Consider the following 17,180-nt stretch of genomic DNA (forward strand, 5'->3'; position numbering starts at 1 on the left):
CACTATCTCTACATCAGATTCAGTCCCCATAGGGGCAAAGTAGCCTTTGCATGCTCAGCCTGTTGTCCTCCAAGGCACCTTTCACACATGGCCCCTACCTACGTCTTTGTCATTTTCTAAAAGGTGTGGGTATATTGTAATCCAGGCATGCCAGTCTTCTTTGAATCCTATACACACTGTATATTTCATATACTAGAAACTTAGACTCTGTTCCTTTGTTTTGTGATGAGTTGCTTCTGTTTTTTCCATCCATATATCTCTAAATAAGAATGACTTGAGCTTAAATGATTGAAATATTACAGTCTTGGTGGCCGGCTTCTTTCTGTTACTATGCTATGGATTCATCTGTGTGATGTGCAGCTACTATCATATGGTGATTTTATCTTAAGTGCTCAGTTGTTAAGAGTGTGTCACAACTTATCTGGACCACCATAGGTGGTTACTTATTTCTAGCTTATTCCTGACTATAAAAAAAAGCAATGCTTCTCTGAATAGAGTATACATTTTGCTCATTCCTCAAAAGTACAAATACTATGTCAAAGGGTACCACTTGACTTACCAGGTAATGGCATCTGTTTTCCAAAGTATTATACCAGAAATCCCACTGGTCAGTGCTTCTGATTGATACATTTTAAAAATTTAATTAATTTATTCAGATTACAACTCAACTGCTATCCCATCACTTTTATCCTCCCGTTCCTCCCTCCTTCCTGCTTTCACCCTATTCCCCTCCCCTAGGTCTATGACCAAGGGGGACCTCCTCCCCCACTATATGGTCACAGGCTATCAAGTCTCATCTTGGTAGCCTGCTTATTCTTCGAGTGCCACCGGGCCTCCTCACCAAGGGGAGGTGGTCAAATATGGGGCACCAGAGTTCATGTCAGAGTCAGTCCCTGCTCTCCACATAACTGTGGAGCATGTCCTGTCCATTGGCTAGATCAGAGTAGGGGTTTGATGTTTACTACTTGTATTGTCCTTGGTTAGTGCCATAGTTTGAACAGAGATTGGTACACTTTTAAAAGCTTTTGACACAACAAGGCCTGGCGGGGGGAGTCTATATTTCAGCTATTTACAAGACAGAGGCTTAAGGATTACAAGTCCCAATTTACCTCAGCAACATAGTAAACCCTTATTTCAAGACAAAATATTAAAAAGGTAGGGCTATGGCTCAGTGGCAAAGGAATTATCAGGCCCTAGGGTCAATTCCTGGAACAAAACAGGGCTTGTGATATAAGGATGTGACAGAACATTTTACTGAGGCTTCATTTCTGATGAATGGTATGGTTGAGTTCCTTTTTAAAAGCAATCTTTGAGAAATTTTTTCTATACTATACATTTAAGGCGCACAGTAGGTTCCTGACAGGTTCCTAATGAGATGGTTGTCCTACCCAAGGAACTTTCACAGTTATCCTGCTTTTGACAAGACTTCTAAGTCTACTCTAAGACCAACTCTCAAATAATTAACAACTATAATTTGTTATGCCATACATCACACTTCTGGGTGGCTGTACGAGTTTATTTCTTTAATTTTTTTTAATATGGTATAAATGTAAACCGATTTTAAGCTCTAGGAGTTTGTTTTCATAGCCAGCTTTCTTTCACTGCCATGATAGATTATGTATCATCCATATGTCATCAGCAAGTTCTTTGCTGGAAGGAGATATGGCTTAAATGAGGGATGTGGCTTATTTAGTAGAGTCCTTAAAGAGGGCCTCTACCACTGCACAAGAACAAAAACAAAAACAAAAACCAAACTAAACAAAAAAGTGGGTGCAGGTGTAGTAGCATAGCCTAGTGGTTTAGAAGTAGAGGCAGGAGGTCATCCTCACCTATACAGAGGACAGCCTGAGTAGCTTTCAGCTACACTGTCAAGGTGAGATGTTTCTATCCTCTGTTCCAGGTCTATGTATGCATGAGGTGAACTGGTATCAGTGTGGAGTTTCTTAAAGGTCTCCAAATCTGTCTATCACTAGTCCATCAATTTGGTCATTTATCAGTCAGAGATATAAGTTGGTTCTGGCAGTGCATGACTATGAGATAGAGTCAGTTGGGTCAGGAGTTCAAAGCCAGCTTGGTGACAGGGTAAGCTGAAGGCCAACTTGAGCTATATGATACTTCACATCAAACAAAAATAACAACAACAAAAAGAAAACATATGTTGCTACTATGATTTAAAAAAACATGAAAAGTAGATCCAGAAAAAGCAAGTAAGCAAATAATAAGACAGGCACCATGTACATCTTAAACAGACACAGTTATATCCGTGGAAATACTGTTAGGTTTTAGTTAATATATTTATTACAGCAGGTCTCTAATATTTATTGCCATGAAAATATTTTCATGAAACTTCATAAAGTCCTTTGAATTATTAGTATTAGCTTTTTTCTTTTTATGGAGTGATACTTTTTTTAATTTATGAAATATTTACAGTGTTTACAAAAGGCAAAAGAATATCTAATAATTTTTATACTTAAAAATCCATACATTATACTATGTTCAAGATATCTTATTTGGTAGATCATTAAACTATGACATAAAATAATTTACAAAGATAAATTTAATCTCTCTTAATTCACTGAAAACAAAACCATATTAGCTATAAATAATCCTTTACAAATCACTGTAAAACATTAATTGCTTTAACTTTAGCTTTAACTTTTACAAATATATTTACTAAATGATTTAGTTAAGAGATCAAATAGAACTGTGCATTTAAAATCTCACTTCATACTGCAAAACCAAATTAAACAAAAAAGCGAAAAAGCAAAATTGCCCAGTACTTCAAGTAATAATGTGCAGAACCAGCTTTTAACGCACGTATGTAGGGGAGGGGAATCCAATACCATTTAAACAGAATACTTTCAAGAATACACTAAAAAGATATACATCCGGGGCATTATTTTAAAGAAAGATGCTCTAGCCATAGGTCATCCACCTAAGACACTGAACCTACACTTTGGCAGATAAGCTGCACTGACTAGAGGAGTGTTTGCGGAAATAGTCACCTAAGCAGCAGGAGGCAGCCAACGTCCTCACACAGTGCTATAAATGGGGATGACTCAGGGTTAGACAAGCTCATGGGATAATTTAGAAAGCAAGGCTGACAATGTTGAGGAGAAAAATCAAATGACATCACTTTTTAAATAGAAAAATATGCTTCTCCTGAAAAAACGATGGGAAAACCTTTTATCTTCAAAATTTCAAAAAACGATGAAATGCTCACCATTTTTCTTACATTACCACTTCTGGTGGTATAAAAATTGGCAATTACTTAAACACCTTGCTCTTGGAATCTGCCGAGGAAACGGAGTGCAATTTGGCTTTGGCAGTAATACCCATCTTTCACATTTGGATTCATTTTAGATAATCCAAAGCAACTGTTGTAAGCAGCTGGAGGAAAATCCATTTTACAAACCATTTCCCTCCTGGATCTAAAATAATGTTTCAATTAAGCCCACAAAATACATACTGTATATGTAGCATTTATATAGAGGTAAATTAAATTTAACTTTTATCTTCACAAAAGTGCTTTGTAGAAAAGTGTAAGGATTTTCCAGAACCCCCTCTGGACTCCTTTCTTCTGATTGCTACACAGACACAGTAGATTTCTTGTAATATGATATTATAGAAGGCACATATTCAGGAGTCTAAGACGTTAGTTCAGCTTCTAATGGGGGGAGATACTTTACATTTACTTTGTACACGTGCCCAAAATGAGAGTCAACTGTTTCACTCATTTAGACATTCCCTCAGAAGTGAGTCTGCACATGAGGCATCATCTGCGAAGGACTGGAGGGTGAGTTGGGAGGGTCAGAAAGCTTGGCGGAGTTGGCGAGCTGCAGTTCCTCAAGCCTCTTTATGTAATCATCACGCAAGGCCAAGAGCTCCATGTAACGCTGCTCCACTGGGTTCGGCTGCTACAAAGAATCATAGAGACAAATTATATTTTATGCCACCTGCTCACTTCCTTCAGAGTCAGCCTCTTCCTAAGCACTGACACATGCATACTTTCCTTATACACTGCACCATGGATACAGGGAAAACAGGCACAGTCGCAAGACACAAAGCCAGTCATTCTCCACTGGGAAAGAAGGAGTGTACATACTTCTCACACGCACATCGTCATCTCTAAGCATTTTTCAGCCTAGAAACAGCTTCAGATTTCCATGCTGCCTGTACCCAGAACACTGGACTCCTTCATTCTGAAGGACAGAGAATTCTTCACAAGTTGCTGTGAGGGTTACCTTTCACTGCACACTTGTGATACTTCCTAGAGGTGAGTACCAGAAAAACAACACAGTGTGCATTACTTTATATTTTGTTAAAACTGATGTAACTGATAGCATTTTTTTTTTTCGAGACAGGGTCTCTCTGTGTACTGATAGCATTTTTTAATTTAGTGATTGGTATTTGGCTCACTGTTGTTCTTTCTAAACTTTGTCACTGCGGAGTTCTCCTCAGTGGTCTACGCGATGGCCTAGGAGTGACCTCCTTCACACATACCATGCACATATCTGATGGAGCGTCTCTGAAGAGTAGAGGTCATGCCAGTGATGTCTGACATTTCCTGCTTCTCCACATTGTTACCAGATATTGGGAGCTTAAGACTTTGTACCAACTTGAGGGCTAGACTGTGGTATATCACAGTAGACTGTGCTTGCACTGTTTCGCAAGAACACATGACCTTACTGCCCAAATGAACACACTCTAAGTGCGGCAGCGCTTACAGTCCCAGGGCTGGGGGTCAATTCCCACTCTCCTCCTTCCAAGCCATGTAGCAGTTTCTGTGTGTCTCTATCAAACTCTCTGTACAAATAGGCAAAACCACAGCATGGCTCTGGCAATAGTGTTTTGAGGGTGCCATGAGTCTATGTCACTGCAATTTCTTCTAGCAGTCAACAGGGGATTGATGTTTATAAGGCCCAATGGTATCCTTCCCAGCATGTTCATTTCTATAAACATTTATTCTGAGATAAAGTGTGTGCACATCTTAACATGCTCACCTCAATGAGTCTCTACGTAAGTATATACTTAGGTAATCATCACCCAGGTCAAGATGTACAAGAGAAGAGCAGTATGGGAGATTCATGTTCCAAAGCCATGAGAGATGGCTCTCCAGAAAGCTAGAGCAACTTATGAAACAGTAAGATGTACATGCTAAAGCTTATAAAAAGTGCTCTCCTTTAGCACAAAAGCTGTGACAGAGAGCACTTCTGTGAAGGATGAGGAGAACGGTCTATGCTACCACCAGACACATGGTATGACAAGGATTATAGAACAGCAAGCCTGAACCTTGAGGTCTAAGACTGTGTCTTACTTTTTGTGGTCACCATAACAAGTGAACACAGCATTTGGTGGCTTAAAACAGAAAGATGAAAGCATTAAGTGTCACCAGGGCCACACATTCTCTGGAGCAACTAGAAGAGAATCCTTCCTTGCTCTAATCCTGTTTCTGATGACTCCAGCTAACTTCTTGGACCATGAAAATAGCATGCTGGTCTCTATATCTATCTTTGCATGGCCTTTCCCCCTATGTTTGTGACCTGTGTTGCAAATCTTCTCCTGTTTAGGAGAATGTTTATCAGTGAATTTAGGGCCAATCTAAATTACAACTGCGACTATTTTCCAAACTGCAAAAGTTCATCTTCATGTCACCTTGCCTGGATTTGTAATCACCTAGAAGACACATGGTATGACTTTGGGAGATTCTAGAGGTTTAACTGGGGAGGGAGGACTCACTCTGAACAAGCAGCCATGGGGTGGGGGGACCAGACTGAATAAGAAAGAGGAAGAGAGCTTGGCCTCAGCATTCGTCCCTCTCCTTCCTGACTGTGGGCTGAATGTGATCATCTGGCTGCCTTAAGCTCCTGCCACCTTGTCTGGCCTGCTATGATGGTTTGTAGTCTCAACCTGTGGGCAAAAGTAAATACCTTCTTCTTTATGTTGTTTATGTCAGGGATTTTTGTCACAGCAACAAGAAAATTAATACAGTCACAGTTATAGTGTCTGGGGATATATTTCCTTTGGGAAGAGAGTGGGTGCCATCCAAAGAATGAATTAGCTGAATATAACAGCAAATGTATCCATGTCCATATTGCTATGGGGACTGCTACTTTCAAGAGTACATAGATTGTGCAAGGTCCACAGCTTTACCAAAGTGCTCTCTTTCCTCTGTTCATCCCAGTACTGTTTTCAAAAAAGTGTATGGGGCGTTAGGGCAAGAATGCCTGGTGCAGCAACGAACACTTACTGCTCCTCACTAATAGCCTCTGCCTAGTTTTCTCTGTGGTCAAATAGGGGCCAGGTACTGTTCTAGGTGTTCAGTTATCATGAAAGCCTGAGTTCATGGTGTGTATCTTCCAGCAGGGGGCGACAGACCAACAAAACAATTCCCAGGCCTTGAGTTCATCCTGTGTATATTCTAGCAGCAGGTGACAGACCAACAATGAACAACAATTCCTGGCCCTTAGCCTGCTAGATGATGATACTAGAGAGCAGAACAAGATAGGAGAGGGGTGGATAGGTAGGGTGTCACTGGGAGTCTACTTTGGGTTTATAGAATAAGGGACACTAAAGAAGAAAGCAAGTTTATGAGAAAGGCTTAAGAGAGATAAATGAAGAGCAGAGGATAATGTGGCTAATGTGTTCTCAAAGAATTATTTGAGACAGGGAAAAGAGAAATGGGACAGAAACCACTGTAAAGACTTGCTCCTTGAGTCTGGGTGAGGTGAGCACCTCCCTAGCCAGTATGGAGAAGTGTTGTAGTCAGATATCTACTTTATAAAGGACTGCTTTGGCTGCCATTTGAGGAGTAAGGGTAGCCCCAGGAGTACATTTACAAATGTACTGTGATCTGAGACATGGACAGCAAACTCAGCAGAGGTAAGGCGGGTGCAGGCCACAACCCACACATTGTCTGTCATCTTGAGGAGGCCTGTGGGCACCCGAGCAGCTTTCAGCTGGGAGTTCTCTCAGACTGCCCCTCACCAGCCTGGTTGAACTAGGACACAGAAAGCAATCCCAGAAGAAGTGAGTCGGGTATAGGCCATAATCCCCATTGTCCACCATCCCCAGAAGTCCTGTGGGGAGCCCTAGCAAGCAGCCTTTGGCTTGGAGCTCTCTTTGCCTGTTCCAGACTTGCCCGGAATACCTGAGACATAGACAGTGACCCCATCAGAGGGACTATCAGGCCTGCTAACACCAGAGACGACCAAATGGCTAGATGCCAATGTAAGAACACAAGCAAAAAAACTCAGCTATATGACACCATCAGAAACAGGCAGTCCAACCATAGTAAGCCCTGGACATACTATTACACCCAAAGCACTAGAAGGTTTTAAATCTGAGGTGATGAAAATGATAGAAGACTTGAAGAAGGAAAATAAATCTCTTAAAGAAATATAAGAAAATACATTCAAATAGAAGGAGAAATTGAATAAGCCCTATAAAGAATCTCAGGAAAATAAAATCAAATGGAAGGAAAGAAATGAATAAAAATATTCAAGACCTAAAAATGGAATTAGAGGCAACAAAGAAAACACAATCTGAGACACTTCTGGAGTTGGAAAACCTAGGGAAAAGATCAGGAACTGCAGACACAAGCAATACCAACAGAATACAAGAGATGGAAGAGAGAAACTCCAGTGTAGAAGATATGGTTGAAATAATACATGAAAGAAAATGTTAAAACTAAAAAGTTTCTGCCACAAAACATACAAGGAATCTGTGACACTATGAAAAGACCAAACCTAAGACTAACAGGAATAGAAGAAGGCAAGACTTCAAGCTCCAGGGCCCATAAAATATTCAAAATCATAGAAGAAAGCTTCCCCAACCTAAAGAAAGAGATGGCTGTAAACATACAAGAAGATTACAGAACTCCAAATAGGTTGGACTAGAAAAGAAATTCCTCTTGCCACATAATCATCAAAACACTAAATGCATAGAACAAAGAAAGAATATTAAAAGCTGCAAGAGAAAATGGCAAACTCGTATAAAAAGGCAAACCTATCAGAATTGCACCTGATTTCTCAGCAGAGCCTATGAAAGCTAAAAGCACCTGAATGGATGTCATGCAGACACTAAGAGATCACAGATGTCAAGCAAGACTACTATACCCAGCAAAAATTTCAATTACCATACATGGAAAAAACAAGATATCCCATGACAAAATCAAGTTAAAGAACATCTATGCACAAATCGAACCCTACAGAAGATGCTAGAAGGAAAACTCAAATTAAATGGAGAGAAACTCAAATAAATTCCATTGACATCGGAGATAAGACAAGGCTGCCCACTCTCTCCATATCTCTTCAATATAGTACTTGAAGTTCTAGCTAGAGCAATAAGACAACTAAAGGAGATCAAGGGGATACAATTTGGAAAGGAAGAAATCAAAGTACTGCTATTCACAGATGATATGATAGTATATATAAGTGACCCCCAAAATTCCACCAGAGAACTCCTGATAAACACCTTCAATAAAGTGGCTGGATAAGAGATTAATTAAAAAAAAAAATCAGTAGCCCTCCCGTATACAAATGACAATTGGGCTGAGAAAGAAATTAGGGAAACTACACTCTTCATAGTAGCCACAAATAATATAAAGTATCTTGGTGTAACTCCAAACAAGCATGTCAAAGACCTGTATGACAAGACTTCAAGTCTCTAAAGAAGGAAACTGAAGAAGATATCAGAAGATGGAAAAATGCCCCATGCTCATGGGTCAGTAGGATTAGCATAGTAAAAATGGCCATCTTATCAAAAGCACTCTACAGATTCAATGCAATATCCATTAAAATACTAACACAATTCTTTACAGACTTTGAAAGCTCAATTCTCAACTTCCTATGGAAAAACAAAAACCCAGACTAGCTAAAACGATCCTAGACACACACACACACACACACACACACACACACACACACACACACACACACACCAAAAAAGCGAGGTGTGGTGATGCATGCCTTTAATCCGAGCACTTGGGAGGCAGAGGCAGGCAGATTGCTGTGAGTTTGAGGCCAGACTGGTCTACAAAGAGAGTCCAGGACAGTCAAGGCTACACAGAGAAACCCTGTCTCAAAAAACCAACCAACCAACCAACCAACCAAACAACCAAACAAAAAACCCAAAAAACTTCTGGAGGTATCTCCATCCCAGAATTCAAGCTGTACTTCAGAGCAACAGAAAGAAATACTGCATGGTACTAGCATAGAATAGACTGGTTGATCAATGGAATCAAATTGAAGACTCAGAAATACACACACACACACACACACACACACACACACACACACACACACACAGACACACACACACACACACACACACACACACACACACACACCTATGGACACTTGATTTTTGACAAAGGAGCTAAAACCATACAATGGAAAAAAGGACAGTGTCTTCAACAAATGGTGCTGGTCTAACTGGATGTCTACATGTAGAAGAATACAAATAGCCAATAGATAGTGCATTATTCTCCATGTGGGGAAGGGACAGAGGAGGGTAGGGACTGCCTCTGACATGAACTTTGGTGTCTGTGATTTCATCACTGTCACTTGGTGGAGAGGCCCTGGGGGAACACAGAGGAAGGGAATGCAGGTGATTCAGATGTGACCTGATAGGCTGTGCTCAGATGGTGGTAGAAAAGGACCCCACCTCTCTACAGGTCTAGGGGAGGAGAATAGGGCAGAAGAGGGAGGGAGGGTTGGAATGGGAAGATAGGATCAAGGGGATTATAATTGGGATGTAATGTGAATAAATTATAATAAAATAAAATAAAAATGCAAATAGACCCATATTTACCACCCTGCACAAAACTCAAGTCAAAATTGATCAAAGACCTTAACATAAGACCAGATACACTAAAACTATTAGAAGAGAAAAGTGGGGAAAAGCCTTGAACTTATTGGTACAGGAGACAACTTCCTGAAAAGAACACCAACAGCTCAGGCTCTAAGATCAACAATAAATGGGACCTCTTGAAGCTGAAAAGTTTCTGTAAGGCAAAGGACGCTGTCAACAGAATAAAATGACAGCCTACAGAAAGGGGAAAAGATCTGCATCCCAACAAAGGGCTAATATCCAATTCATACAAAGAACTCAAAAGAAAATAACCAAATTAAAAAATGGGGTACAGAGCAAAACATAGACTGCTCAACAAAGGAATATTGAATGGCTGAGAATCGCTTAAAGAAATGCTCAACATCCCTAGTCATCAGGGAAATACAAATCAAAACAACCCCAAGATTGCATCTATCAGAATGGCTAAGATCAAAAACTCAAGAGACAGCGCATGCTGGAAAGGTTATGGAGAAAGGGGAACACTCTTCCACTGCTGGTGGGATTGCAAGCTGTACAACTACTTTGGAAATCAATTTGGTGCTTTCTAAGAAAATTAGGAATAGCCTTAAAACCTAGCCATAGTACTCCTGGGTATAAACCCAAAAGATGTTCCACCATACAACAAGAACATCTGTCCAACTATGTTCATAGCAACTTTATTTGTAATAGACAGAATCTGGAAACAACCTAGATGTCCCTCAACTGGAAAATGGATAAAGAAACCGTGGTACATTTACACAATGGAATACCATTTAGCTATTAAAAACAAGGAAATCATGCTGGGCCTAGTGGTGCATGCCTATAGCCCCCAGCATCTGGGAAGGCAGAAGCAGGTGAATCCGCTGTGAATTGGGGGCCAGCCTGGTCTATAAAGTGAGTCCAGAACACTTAAAGCTACACAGAGAAACCCTGTCTTAAACAAAACAAAGCAAAACCGAAAGAAAATACAAAATAACCCCCCAAATGATGAAATTTGCAGGCAAATGGGTGGATCTAGAAAAGATCATCCTGAGTGACGTAACCCAGAACCAGAAAGACACACATGGTATGTACACACTTATGCGCAGACCCAAGGAAGATAAGTAACAAGGAGGATCCAAGGGATGATGCTTAAACCTCACTAGGAAGGGGAAACAGAATAGATAGAGGTAGTGGTTGAAGAGAGGGAACAAAGCAGGAGAGAACACACAGAGAGATATGAGGGAGGATATCAGACCTGGGGAGAGGACAAAAGGCCTGTAGAGAAAAAAGAACCTGTGGGCTGGGGCATCTCTGTAACAAGCTGGAGACCTAAGTCATGGTAGCATCCTGGGGAAATATAAGAGGGACTCTAGCATTGACTCCTAGTAGCAGGGGCCATAACGACTAAAGAGGGCACCCTCTAACTAGACAAGTCTCCTAGTAGAGGGAGGAGAACACCCAACATACCTACAAAAACTTTGACCCAAATTCACCCCACCTACAAGATGTGCACGGATGACAGAGCTGAGATTGAGGGGAGGGGTTCAACCAATGCTGGCCCAAACCAAGACCCATCCCATGGGAGAGAGACAACCTCTGATATTATTAAAGATATTCTGCTATGCTTGCAGACAGAAGTCAAGCAGAGTTGTTCTCTGAGAGGCTCCACCCAGCAATGCCTCAAAACAGATGCTGAGACTCACAGCTAAACATTGGGCAATGAGTAGGGAACCTTGAGGAAAAGCAGAGGGAAAGAGAACAGGACCTGGAGGTGACAGGAGCTGCACAAGAAGACCAACAAAGCCAACTAACCAGGACCCAGAGGGACCTGTGGAGACTGAAGCACCAACCAAGCACCTTGCATGGACTGGCTTCCTACACAGGTGTAGTCAATGGGCAGCTCAGGCTTCCTGTGGATCCTCTAGTAAGAAGAGTGGGGGCTCGCTCTGACATGGGCTCTCATGCCAGCTTTTCAATCACTTTCCCCTAGCAAGATTGCCTTACCAGGCACAAGGGAAGAGGACACATCCAGTCCTGAAAGGACTTGATGAGCCAGAGGAGATGGGAAGGGGCCTCACTTCTCCTGAGAAATAGGGGAGGAGAATAGGGGAGAGGGAGGGAGGATGGGAGGAGGTGAGGAGGGATGGGGTTACTGCTAGGATGTAAAGTGAATACATAAATTAACTAAAAAAGAAGTGTACTGCTATCACTTTGCTCACCCTAAAGTGGTGGCAGAAGCACACTGGGAAATGTGTGTGTGTATGTGTGTGTTATTAGTTTTATGTGTAAGGGTTTTTTCATGTACGTATATGTACTATTTGCAGGTCTTCTGCACACAGAGGAGGTCATAAAAGGGTTTTGCATGCCCTAGGACTGGAGTTACAGACATTCTTAAACTGTCATATGGGTGCTGGGAATTGAACCCAAGTCCTCTGGAAGAGATCAGCACTGCTCTTAAGGACTGAACCACTTCGCTAGCCCTCCTTCTCTATGTCCTATAGATTTTGACAGCCAAATGGGTTCTCTTGGCACATTGACTGTGGGGTGAGAGAGGGGAAGGAATCAAAGGCGACTCTAGATTTCTTGATAGGGTGATGCTCCGAGCTGAAATGAAGATGACAGCAGGAAGAGGAGCTGGAGGGGAATCTTAGGTGTTCTGGATAGGTATGTGATATTTAATTTGGGATTCCACCAAAAAAGTAAAAAATAATAAAATAAAATAAAATAAAATCATACCACCTTCTTATTGTACCAAATCTTCACAGCCATGCTAGAGTGTTCTTAGGTCATATCAAGTTTTGTTTTATATGTTATTGTGCACTAATGATATAAAATAGTTTCATAATATTTTATACACATTATAATGTATTTTGATCCTGTCTGCTCCTTCACTCCTATTGATCTATTTTCTCTTCCTAATTAGTCTTCACTTCCTACTTTTATGTCTCTTTTTCCTGGTAACTTGGTGAATTTATTAGGGTTGCTTACAGGAACATGGGTACCTTATCAGTGGTTGAGAAAAGGGAAAGGATATCTCTCCTTCTCCCAACAATCATTAACTGAAGATAGCTCCATGGGGTTGGGGTTGGGGTTGGGGAGGCTGCCTCATGAGTTATCCCTACTGTTTACTGCAATGAATTCAGAGGGTGCTTACAAGTTCCTTCTCCTAACTGAGAAGTGCCTATAAATCCTTGGGGGTGGGTGGATGAGTGGGTGGAGGTACTCTTGAGCCACTGTCCCCTAGCTACTATAGACTGTCTAGAGATCCTCAGGGGAGGAGGGCCTCATAAGTACCTCCATGACAGGATTCAGACAAGTACCAATTTTGTCCTTGTCTGGATCATATATTTTTTAGCATATAGGAGGGCAAGTTCTTCCTTGATATTCTCCCAAATGGTTTAGATTATTTAAAAAATCATCTTCCCTATGAATATTAAACTTTCTAATCAGTTTGAATACTAAAATCAGCACATATACTTAGACAAGAAAAATAAATCAGATGTAACAGTCATTTTGCAGTGGCATAAATATACAATTAGAATGAATTTCCTAAACTATTAGCAATAAAAGATATTAGAGACTTACATATGAAAAGGAATAGTGAAGTAATGAGTATAAAATACATAGAAGCCATTAGCCTATAGATACACAAAAGCCACTTAAAAAGACTCTAACAGAGGAGTCTATTTCTGATAGAATGTAAAGACAAGCAAACAAGCTGTGAAACAAAATGTGTCAGCTCAGCATGGAATAAAAACCCCAGGATAGCTCATCATAGAAGCATTTTTACATCCATATGCCTTTTAACCCTTCTACTAGAAATGACTTAAATACCATCAGCCAGTTTGTCTATCACTGGCCCTGTTGTTACCCTTCAGTTAGGAAGTTTGATGTCACAGCAAGGACTGGCAAAGTCTTCTTTTAAGAACAGGCTAACTTTGCCTCCATCAAAGCTAAGAGCTCATGATGGAGGGGGGCTGCATGTTCTTTTATCTTTCAACATGGGTAGCGTATCACTGTGCTGTGACTACTGTAGGTGGCCAGCGACTCAATGCTTTCTAGGTCACACAAATGAATAATCATTTAACTTTTAAGCGGTTAAGTACATTCTTTCTGTTTTTATATTATATAATTTAGAAAGTCCTATGTGTTTGCATTTTAATCTCTTTATGAAATAATGTTCTACATAAGCAGATCTTTAAAGACATCTCACATGCTTAATTTACACCTCCATTATCAGCTTCACCCTTTGCACAGCAATCAACAGCGTACGCCTGGGGCGTCTTGTGGGCAGAGAGCATCTCTTCCTAATACCTATGTTCTCCCATTGCAGGACACATAAGAACACCCAGCATTTTGTAGAAGAAAATATGAAGAACACAGGGACATCAATTTGTGTAGGAGAGAAATCTACATAGGGAGCATAATTTTTTAATAGATGCTAACAGATCATGATACAGAGCAAGTAATTTATGAAAGGAGAAGGTTTTCCTAAAGAATGACCACTCCTACTTGTCCAAGTTCCATTTTGCTAAACCTTTAGAGAATATGAGGGGGCGGGTTACACTTTATAGAATGTTCTGATGGTAATGTTCCTTCAAGTTTGTCTTATGTGCAAAGTGAAAGAAAACAAATCAAAAAGGCTCCAAACCAAATGATTTGTCACATAATCATTGTTACATTTTTACAGTCAGAAATGAATAATTTAAAGTTCCTCATACTTCACAAACTTGTGCAAGGGAAAATGAAGAGGTAGAGTGTAGAATCTGCACAGACACTGGCAATAGTTCCTCACAGCCAATGGCTAAAAGAAACATATAGAAGGGGCTTATTTTAGAAGACAAATGCTATTGTGTGTGTGTATGTGTGTGTGTGAGTGTGTGTGTGGGTGTGTGTATGTACATGCGTGCATGTGTTCTGCTTATTTATTATTTTTTTGAGAGTCTCATTGTCTAGTCCTGGCTGGCTTGAAACTCACTACTCACTACGGAGACTAAGTTGGAATCAAGATCCCAGAACTCTGCCTTCAGTGTGCTGAGAAGACAGATGTTAGCCACCATGCCCATCTTGTTTTTGACTGAGAAAGAAATATGTGTTCTGTAATGACAGTTAGAAAAGATCCCATTTACTCTTTACCCAATATTCTAAATGCTGGAACGACTACTCAGGACATTTCAAACAAAGTGGGCGAATGTTCTCAAGCTCTGGCACCTGTCACATTACAAACGCCTTTCACATCCTCTGGGTATATTCCAAGGAGTGGAATAGCTGGGTCTTGAGGAAGCCCTATTCCCATTTTTCTGAGAAAGCACCAGATAGCTTTCCAAAGTGGTTGTACTAGTTTGCATTCCCACCAGCAATGCAGGAGTGTTCCTCTTTCTCCACACCCTCGCCAGCATGAGGTGTCAGTTGAGTTATTGATCTTAGCCATTCTGATGGGTGTAAGATGGAATCTCAGTGTCGTTTTGATTTGCATTTCTCTGATGACTAAGGAGGTCGAGCATTTCTTTAAGTGTTTCTCAGCCATTTGATATTCCTCTGTTGAGAATTCTCTGTTTAGCTCTGCGCCCCATTTCTCTATTGGGTTATTTGGTTTGGTGGTGTTTAATTTCTTAAGTTCTTTATATATTTTGGATATTAGACCTTTGTCAGATGAAGAGTCGGTGATGATCTTTTCCCAGTCTGTAGGCTGTCGCTTTGTTCTCTTGACAGTGTCACCAGCCTTACAGAAGCTTCTCAGCCAACAGGGACATATGCTCAACCATGTTCATAGCTGCCTTATTCATAATAGCCAGAACTTGGAAACAACCTACGTGTCCCTCAACAGAAGAATGGATAAAGAAACTGTGGTACATTTACACTATGGAATACTACTCAGCTATTAAAAACAAGGAATTTCCAAAATTTGTGGACAAATGGATTGAACTAGAAATTGTCATAATGAGTGAGTTCACACAGAAGCAAAAAGAGCTAAATGGTATATACTCACTTATATCGAGACACTAGCCCAAGGTGTACGTCCCCATGAAAAACTGTACCTACCAGAATAATGGGTAAGAGGGGAGGACATCCTATTGAATCTTTAGGTGTGAGAAGCCTGGGAGAAAGAGGAAATGGAAGGATCCAGTGGGTCCTGGAAAACTACAGGCGAGTCTGGGCCCTGGGGTCCTCCGCAAACTGTGGCAACAGCCAAGGAAAAAATAGGCAGTAAAAACCTTGAACCCCTACCCGGACTAGCCGATGGACATTCTCCACTGCTGAGTGGAGAAGAAGATCTAACTCTCACACAAACTCTGGTGCCCCATATTTGATCATGTCCCTTGGATGGAGATGCCTGGTGGCACTCAGAGGAAAGATAATAGGTCACCAAGGAGAGACTTGATACCGTATGAGCATATTCAGGGGGAGGAGATCCCCCTCAGACACAGACATAGGGGAGGGGAGTAGGGGGGGGAAGTGGGAGGAAGGGAGGGATGGGAGGATACATGGGATGGGCTAACAACTGAGATGTAATATGTATAAATTAATAAAAATGTATTAAAAAAAAAATAAAATAAAATAACTGTTCAAGATTTGAAAAAAAAAAAAAAAAAAAAAAGAAACACCATGTTAACAGCAAAGGTTTGTAAAAAGAATTTTCCATCACTTGTCAACAAGCCAAGAAATTTATAATAAAATGCCCCTAATCTTTGGAAAAAAAAAAAAAAAAAAAAAAAAAAAAAAAAAAAAAACAAACGCCTTTCACTGGAGCAGCAGATTTCAAAGTGTGGGTGTCAGGTAGAAATGGGAAATTTGCCAGTAAGTACACAGGATGGTGTACGGCCAGGGCATGTGTAGAGCAGCCAGTGAAATCCAGCGTGAAGCTCCCTGCCTTGCCACCCAGCCCACTACTTGTGGGATTACAGCTGAGGCTCGCACAAGGATAGCTATGCAGGCAGTCAATGCCCCATACCACAGGGAAATGAGCAAACTTCTACCAAGAGCCACCACAGCACTGCAAAGCTCAGAACAAAGCCAGGGTAGAGGCACTTCTTACAAACAGGTTGCTTTTTCTTCTTATTTGGGGTGAAGTTGTGAAAATGGAAAGCATGGAAAAATCTGCTTCCATTTTGACTGATAACTGGCTAGCTAATTTACTGTTGGTATATGGCTATCTTTATTTTAGCTATGGAGATATTCAGTAAGAAGCATGCTGACACCAGCTCACTTCATATATACATCTCAACCAGCATGTAGAACATGCTTCCTTACTTTGAAAGGTCAGGTAAGTATGTCTAGTCAATGCGGAAAACATTTTTTTTTTGAGACAGGCGCTCATGTAGCCCAGGCTAGCCTCAAATTCACTATGTAGCAGAGGCTGATTTTGA

General features: G+C 40.8%; 1 protein-coding gene across 2 annotated transcripts in view; it reads right to left on the reverse strand.

The window, feature by feature from the left end:
- Positions 1-2,154: 2,154 nt before the first annotated feature.
- Positions 2,155-17,180, reverse strand: part of MTM1 (myotubularin 1) — a 115,849-nt gene continuing 100,823 nt past the window's right edge. For both annotated transcript variants that reach the window (XM_084790399.1, XM_084790398.1), the window contains exon 15: positions 2,155-3,917. In XM_084790399.1, coding sequence (XP_084646525.1) covers positions 3,750-3,917 — 168 coding nt within the window. In that variant the 3' untranslated portion in view covers positions 2,155-3,749. The remainder of the gene's footprint in view (positions 3,918-17,180) is intronic.

Source organism: Acomys minous (genome assembly GCF_964271855.1).
Source record: "Acomys minous genome assembly, chromosome: 7".
Classification (NCBI taxonomy): domain Eukaryota; kingdom Metazoa; phylum Chordata; class Mammalia; order Rodentia; family Muridae; genus Acomys; species Acomys minous.